Source organism: Papaver somniferum, chromosome 8 (assembly GCF_003573695.1).
Source record: "Papaver somniferum cultivar HN1 chromosome 8, ASM357369v1, whole genome shotgun sequence".
NCBI lineage: Eukaryota > Viridiplantae > Streptophyta > Magnoliopsida > Ranunculales > Papaveraceae > Papaver > Papaver somniferum.
This window is the reverse complement of record NC_039365.1, coordinates 155,063,935-155,071,045: the sequence shown is the minus strand read 5'-3', so window position 1 is coordinate 155,071,045 and position 7,111 is coordinate 155,063,935. Positions and strand designations below refer to the sequence as shown.

Here is a 7,111-nt window from a genome sequence, read left to right as displayed (position 1 = left end):
ATTTTCATAGCCTACAAGGCTATATTGTTTTATTTACTATTAAATGGATTGTGGTAGCATGTTTGGTGATCTGGATAAGAAGAAGTAGTTTTCACAACTCATAAAGTTGCTTCAAGTACTAGATTTTTGCTTTTAAAAATCATTTTAGTCTTTGTTTTCCATCGTAGCCTTTACTTAATTGGGGCGAGAAGTTAATTTTTTAGGGTGCATCCAAACACTCTCTAAGTTTTATGGGAAATGTCACGGTCCTGGTGAATTCATGATTTAGACTAAGTCATATGGGCTAGATTTGGCTGCTAAATTAGCCAAAAATTGTTGCAGTTCAAAAGAAAAGTGTCTATTCGTTAACACTAGTTCTCTCCCTAGCATTTGCTCGCAGTTGAAGTAGTAGCGAGATATTGTGTTGAATAGTTCATCGCAATCAAAATCACCTTTTCACGGAATGGTTAAGCACATCTAGATTTATTTTTTGATCTGACGGCTGAGATTGGTTGCGCTGACCCAATCAGCGCTACCTAAATCTACTTTTCGCTGAATCATTCCGCGCTGCTTCCTAAATCTTCTTTTTGTTGAATGATTCAACGCATCTAATATGCTAGATTAGAACTACCATAGGGCTTAGGAGGTTGCCCTAGATGACGTGGACTGCTAATCAACGACTAAACCTTATTTGTGTTAGTATTGGTAATGAACATGGGAGAATGAATCTTTTGTTCTCTGTAATAAACTGTTAGGTGAGTTCCTTGAATTCAAACCACTGTAACAATTTGGGAGTGGGGAAGGATCAAAGGCTTGTAAGACTTTTCTTGAACCTAGTCCTATATTTGGGCATTTAGGCAGTGGGGGTCTCGTCTTATTTATTAACCCTTCAAAACTATTAACCTACTCCCACCCCTAATTGAATGAATAAGTGAAATACAAAATTACCAAAGAGTGCAAGACAGGGTTTTTTCATTTGCAGAAAGTAAAATGTAATGTTTATGAGTGTAATCAATTTTACATTAATGGGGGAACTAAGCCAACCACAGTATAACAAATCAATTATATAGATGGAACAAAAATAAAAGAAAAGGAGACCAAAAATAGTTACAGTGGGGTTGTTTGGCTGATTCATTTCAGTAACCAAGTCAGATGGCATATATCATCTGACACTGATTATCATCCGCCTCCAAGAATGCGCTTTATACCTGACCGTTGTTCAGATGTCAATCGTGATGGAAACATGACTTCAAATTTTATCCTCAGATTTCCTTTCTTCCTTTGTTCTCTGACAATCGGCATTCCTTCCTGTGCAACTACCAGTTCATACTCAGGACTAACAACATCTGATATTGGGATTGATAAGTGACGCCCGTCGAGTGTTACCAGTTTCACTGTCATTCCTGCTAAAGCCTCTGCAAGAGAGACTTTCTGGCTTACAATTAGGTCATTCCCATCTCTCTTGTATATTTCATGTGGTTTCTCATCGATTACAAACACAAGATCTGCAGGTAGTTGATTCGCTTGTTCATTCCCCTTGTCTGGGAAAGTTATCTTTGTTCCTTTTTTCCACCCTGGCTTCACATCAATCGTTAGTATCTCCGATTCAGGCACTAGCCGCCTGCCAAGTAAAATACTACTCTTTCAGCATTCATAGTTGACAGATGAGCATAAATACATAAAGAACAGTACACCAACCACGGAAATCTTCAAGAGTATTTCTAAATGGTTACAATTGAAACAGAGAAGTACATGAATCATGAACATTCTACTAGGTTCTTGAATGTGGAGCAGATCAAAACATAGTAGTATTCGATCAACTAGAGAAAGTGAAAAACTAGAAGTGCAGACCCTGTTATAACAGCTACCCGCGTTCAATAAAGAGTAAAGCACAAAAGTTTAGAGATATGCATGATTGCTATACATCATTCACTAGGTTGTCGAACAATAGAGAGTAAAGCACAAAAGTTTAGGGATATGCATGATTGCAATACATCATTCACTAGGTTGTGGAAGCCACTATGCTAAGTTCCTGTTCAGTATTTCCGATACAATCGGTTAAAAACTTGTTTCGGTATATATATGCATAACATTATAGAACAGGAATTCACAATACTTACCCGTTAGCGTCAATAACATTCCTAGAGATTTTCATTTTCCTCGTTGATCCAGTATACAGCTCCTCAAGGCTACAAGGTAGTTTACTCTCTACAGGTGGAGGTTTTCGTGGCGTAGATACTCCAACACCTCCTCCTTCGCTATAGTTTCTAAATACATTATCTGATTGAAACCTCATAGGTTTCCCAGCTCCCATTGACCCAAACCCAAATGGACTACTCCCAAAGAATTCAGCAAATATATCTTCTGCATTCCTAGGATTGAACCTAAAATCATTTGAACCACCACTTGAACTTCCATTTGAATAAGGGTATCCACCACCACCACCAGCACTACTTGAACCTGGTGGTGGAACTCCTTTCAAACCTTCTTCACCATATTGATCATACACAGCTCTCTTTTGTGGATCACTTAGAACCTAAACACAGATAACTAAATTATGACAGATTTTTGCAAAATTACATTCAATTTAACCTCATAAAAAATCCAAAATTTGAAATGAAAATTCACATTGAGAAAACGTACCTCATAGGCTTCAGAAATTTGTTTAAATTTAGCTTCAGCATCTTTCTTGTTGTTTGGATTCTTATCTGGATGCCATTTCATAGCCAATCTTCTATATGATTTCTTGAGATCTTCATCTGTTGCTTGCCTATTTACTTTCAAAATATTGTAATAATCAACCCCCATCTTTGCAATCCTACAACACTAACCCACCAATACTCAGATCTTCGTGATCAAATCTAACCAAAAAAAAAGAATTTTGCCACTTTGCATCCAATACAAGACCTTAATTGTTTCAAATCTCACACATTTGTGAACCCTCCTCCGATCTTTGATGCAAATTCAACTATTCTCAAGATTCCAAATTCTTCTATGTAAAAAACCAGTTGAAATCTCAAAACTCCTTTCCAAGTTCACCCAAAGTTTCATGGACAAAGAAATTTTTAGAATTCCAATATCCTAATGATCAAGAATCCGTTGATCAAAATACAAACTTTATGAATTTTACATAGACATTATGAATAAAAATGTTTGATTGGACGATCGAGAATTCAGGGGAATCAGAATTTCACCAGCAAGCAGTACCCAACCGCATTAACATTTTCTTTTATTTTTTCCATGTAAAATAAAAAACTAATTTGTTTGAATCGGGTACACCAGATTACAATAATACCCTTTGTATTATTGTTATTTTTAACCAACTTCAATGCCTCATCTATCATTCTTCCTTGGCCAATCTGGTGGACTTGCAAACCAGAAATGCAACATGATTTCCAATGATCCACGTGTCTTCATTCATATAAGATAATGCACGTTCAATATTTAATATGCAACAAAATGTTTAAATAAGGGTCTTGGCAGAGTATTATTCCGACAAACCGTTCGCTGGTAGCCGCATTTACTAGTTAACACATGGGCAGCACACCTAGTAGATGGTGACCTGCCCTGCCTGTATCAGGTGTACCCAAATAAGGTAGACCTTGGATGGCTAGTTGAGAACATTTTAGTTGGCAATAATACTGAAACCAAACTGAGACATAGAAATAATAACCATTTTGTAACTGTAGAAACAAAATGTACAAAAGGATCACTTTCCTCTCCCCTGAGAGGAAAGGAGATAATTTGCTGAAATAGCAGAAACATGTAATACCGAGAGAAAAGGGTGAACAACGGAATGAACAACAATCACCCTATAAAAAACACGAACCAAGTATCTGTAATTCTTCTCTATATCAGTTTGTAGACCAAAAGAAAGTCATGCCTAACTTTTTACCCATATATCCAAAGAAAGCTCTAACATATACCACACAGCCTAAGGTAGGAAACCAGGCGACTTAAGATCCGATGATTCATCACCAATGTTCAACATGTCTGGAAGATGTTGAGATGATTCTGCAGGGTCCTGTGCAAAGAAAAAACAAACAACAGAAAACAAGGTTAGAGGATTATGGAGAAGTGGTCACGCTAGTACAACTTATATAACAGTCTATGTGAAAACTTAAAAGGGATTTGAAAACAGTGTATGCTAAATGACAGGATTCCAAAACGCATCAGAGAAGAAAGCACGCATATATGGGCTATATGAAAGGCAATCTAAAAAGAACATGCTTTTTGTTTGCATGGAAGACGAAAAGAATGAGAACGAACATGAACCATTTTGGATAAAAATGAAAGTGATGTTACCATTTAAGATATGCAACACATTCAGTTAGGAAAAAACTAAAATGTTCATTTAAATTAGTCCCAATGGTAAACTAAAATGTTCAATTGAATTAGTACCAAGTGTAGGGCACTGGATGACAATGATGACAATGATCCAGGAGAGTTGCCAGAGTTGGATTCCTTTAGTTTTGGTTCAGCAACAGCAGCTTGATATTTGAGTTCTGGTGGCGATTCATCACCAATGTCCAAGGTGTCCGGAAGTTGTTGAGATGATTCAGCAGGGTCCTATGCCAAGAGAAACAAGATAACAGAGCATGGTTAAAAGGGATTGAGGGAGAGTGATAATGAATGTACAAAGTATAAGCAGTACTAGTGTTAACCGTTTATCTTTTCAATGGGAAAACCCATAATAGGATTCGAAAACAGAAAAAGCATGCTGAATGGTAGAATACATGAAGCTTGCAAGCACAAACCAAATAAATGATCTCTGTGGAACACATGATTGAAATGACGAATAAGGAGCAGATTGCAATCAACAATAAATAAGGGTAACCTCGCCATTTAGGAAATCCAACCGGGGTAAACTAAATGTTCATGAAAGATTAAGTTAGTACCTCGACTTGTTTTAGCATTAAAACTGCAGCATCTACATCGTCCCCACAAGCAGAATATATGTAACCAATAGACTGCTCAGATAAACCAGGAAACAAGCCTCCGAGATAAGCCAAATCCATCTCACTTGCTTCATCTAGGTACTCTTGTGCTGTCATCCCATTTGGAATAACGAAACTCGAACCAGAAGAACCCTGATTCTTTTGCCCTTGTGTCCAATCCTGATTCCTGGATTGTTGATTTCCACCATGGTTGATGAACTTGGGAGAAGCTACACCTGATCTTGGACTGCCCTGGTTCTGCTTATTCACCTCATGGCTCCAGGTAGAAGCAACGGCAGAGCCATGTTTTTCAGAGAGTGGAACGAATGCTTTTGCGTAAGGGTTCAATGTTGACTTCATTATTTCTAAGCTCATAGACACACTAGCAATTACCTGCACAGACACAAGAAACAATTTGAAATCAGGACCTAATAGACCAGCACTTGTCAATTAGACTTAAGTGTGTAAAGTTCCTACTAAAATTTACAACTAGATGGCAAACAGAAGAAACATATCACTTCATGACAAATTCACCCAGGAAAACAACAAGTGAGCATTCTGTCCCTAAGCAACCCCAGCTTAAAAATCATCAAGGATACACATACAGCCAGATTTAAACCTTAAATAAACAACATATTACAAATCATGCATATAAAGCAAATCACGTCAACAACTAAGAAGTATCCACTCCATTTAGGCCTTAAAAAAGCCTTCTTCACATGGATCTAAAAGAAGGTTCAGAATCCTAAGTCCTTCAAGAACAATCCTCTCACTTCAAACAAAACAAACACATGAAAAACTATGTAGCATGTTTCAAAACAAACCCCTACAAGTTTTGATTTCCACTAAGACCCATTCAAGCAAAAGATCAAACAGATACATACACAGTTCAACATACAACTTGAATAGAATATAAAAGACCAAACCAACAAAAAGAAATCATCAGGTAGATGCATAGACAGTGTTTAATCAAAGATTATAAAAGCAAAATCAAACCCCCAAAATGAAAATCCCTATATACAAACAAAACCAGAAACTAAACTCGTACATATTTATATTCAAAAAAAAAAATGCTTAGGTTAAAGAAAAGATTCCTGCACTAAAAAACAAACCCCACTAAAACTGAAAAATAGAATCAAAAACATAAAAACAACGCTAGAAACCCACCGGTAAAAGATGATCCACCACTGAGTTTGTAGTTCCAGAGAGTGAGTGAGCAGAAGAAGAACCCAACTTACCTGAAAAGAAACAAACACAGACCATTAGACAGAGAAATCATAACAACAACAACAACAAAAGAAAATTAAAAAAAAATCCAGAAATCATTTAGAGAAATTGATCAAAACCCACCACTGAGAAGAGATTAAAAGTTGAAGAAAAGGGGGTAGCTGTAGAGAGATGATGATGAAACTACAAGAAAACCCTGATTACTCCATTTCAATGAGAGAGAAAAATGAACAACTGATTGATACTGGTGTAGTGATGTTGGATTATTAAAAGGACCAAAAAAGTTTTTATAATAATTTGGATTGGTGTGAGAAAAAAGAAAAGGGAGATCTCTTGGGTTTCTTACACTAAGTTAACATTTTTCACTTGGGTTCCAAGTAAAATGACGTGGCAGTTGATTTTTTTGTTGCGGTGATCTTTTTTTGTCGCAGACTGCACAGTACAGAGTCAAATTGACAAAGATGCTTCATTTAAAAAAAATTATTTCGCACTAAAATGGGCATGTGCCGCATGTTTATGTTTGGGCCAGTTTGGCCTTCCGGCCCTTGCCTCATGTGACGCGTATAATTGAAGGAGACAAGCCATTTATTTCAAATTTTGTCCTTAAAGTCATTAAAGGCCAGTTATCGGAAGTGCGCCAATTTTTTATAACAAGTAAAACCATGACTGGTCCATGAGACAAAAATTCAGTTTTGATTTGTTCAGATGATTGAATTTTTCTTTACGTGTTTGCCAATCCGGTAGAAAATTATTTATGCTGCCAAAGAGAGTACGAGCGAGACTGCACTGCATAGCCCACATTCATAAAATTTAAAAATGGCTGCGCTAAATAATGGAAACTAAACCAAGTACCAAAAACTGGATTCAAGTAATATAATCCACTCTAAAATCTGTCATATTCATTTCATGTATGGTGAATCTAACAGTAGTCTAAGACAAGCCCTTTGGGAACAGCAATTTCAACAGAT

General features: G+C 36.7%; 2 protein-coding genes across 2 annotated transcripts; both read right to left on the bottom strand.

Annotated features, from left to right (window-relative positions):
* Window positions 1-946: 946 nt before the first annotated feature.
* Window positions 947-3,211, bottom strand: LOC113303617 (dnaJ homolog subfamily B member 1-like). Its single transcript, XM_026552656.1, has 3 exons — window positions 2,623-3,211; window positions 2,100-2,515; window positions 947-1,600 (listed from the first exon to the last, which is right to left on the bottom strand). The coding sequence occupies exons 1-3, from the start codon at window positions 2,785-2,787 to the stop codon at window positions 1,159-1,161; spliced, it is 1,023 nt and encodes a 340-aa protein (XP_026408441.1). The 5' UTR covers window positions 2,788-3,211; the 3' UTR covers window positions 947-1,158.
* Window positions 3,212-3,621: 410 nt separating this feature from the next.
* On the bottom strand, window positions 3,622-6,432 carry LOC113303618 (polyadenylate-binding protein-interacting protein 6-like). The gene is made up of 5 exons (XM_026552657.1): window positions 6,267-6,432; window positions 6,084-6,154; window positions 4,878-5,309; window positions 4,381-4,548; window positions 3,622-4,003 (listed from the first exon to the last, which is right to left on the bottom strand). The coding sequence occupies exons 3-5, from the start codon at window positions 5,289-5,291 to the stop codon at window positions 3,914-3,916; spliced, it is 672 nt and encodes a 223-aa protein (XP_026408442.1). The 5' UTR covers window positions 5,292-5,309; window positions 6,084-6,154; window positions 6,267-6,432; the 3' UTR covers window positions 3,622-3,913.
* Between the last annotated feature and the right edge of the window lie 679 nt (window positions 6,433-7,111).

Bases quoted from the DNA above. Each gene is read 5' to 3' on its own strand.
- LOC113303617 (XM_026552656.1), bottom strand. From the start codon at position 2,787: ATGGGGGTTGATTATTACAATATTTTGAAAGTAAATAGGCAAGCAACA. The intron at 2,516-2,622 runs GTACGTTTTCTC...ATCTGTGTTTAG, and splicing joins AAATTTCTGAAGCCTATGAG to GTTCTAAGTGATCCACAAAA. The intron at 1,601-2,099 runs GTAAGTATTGTG...TTTACTTGGCAG, and splicing joins AATGTTATTGACGCTAACGG to GCGGCTAGTGCCTGAATCGG.
- LOC113303618 (XM_026552657.1), bottom strand. From the start codon at position 5,291: ATGAGCTTAGAAATAATGAAGTCAACATTGAACCCTTACGCAAAAGCA. The intron at 4,549-4,877 runs GTACTAACTTAA...CTCTTGGCATAG, and splicing joins TAATGCTAAAACAAGTCGAG to GACCCTGCTGAATCATCTCA. The intron at 4,004-4,380 runs GTACTAATTCAA...TTCTTTGCACAG, and splicing joins CATCCAGTGCCCTACACTTG to GACCCTGCAGAATCATCTCA.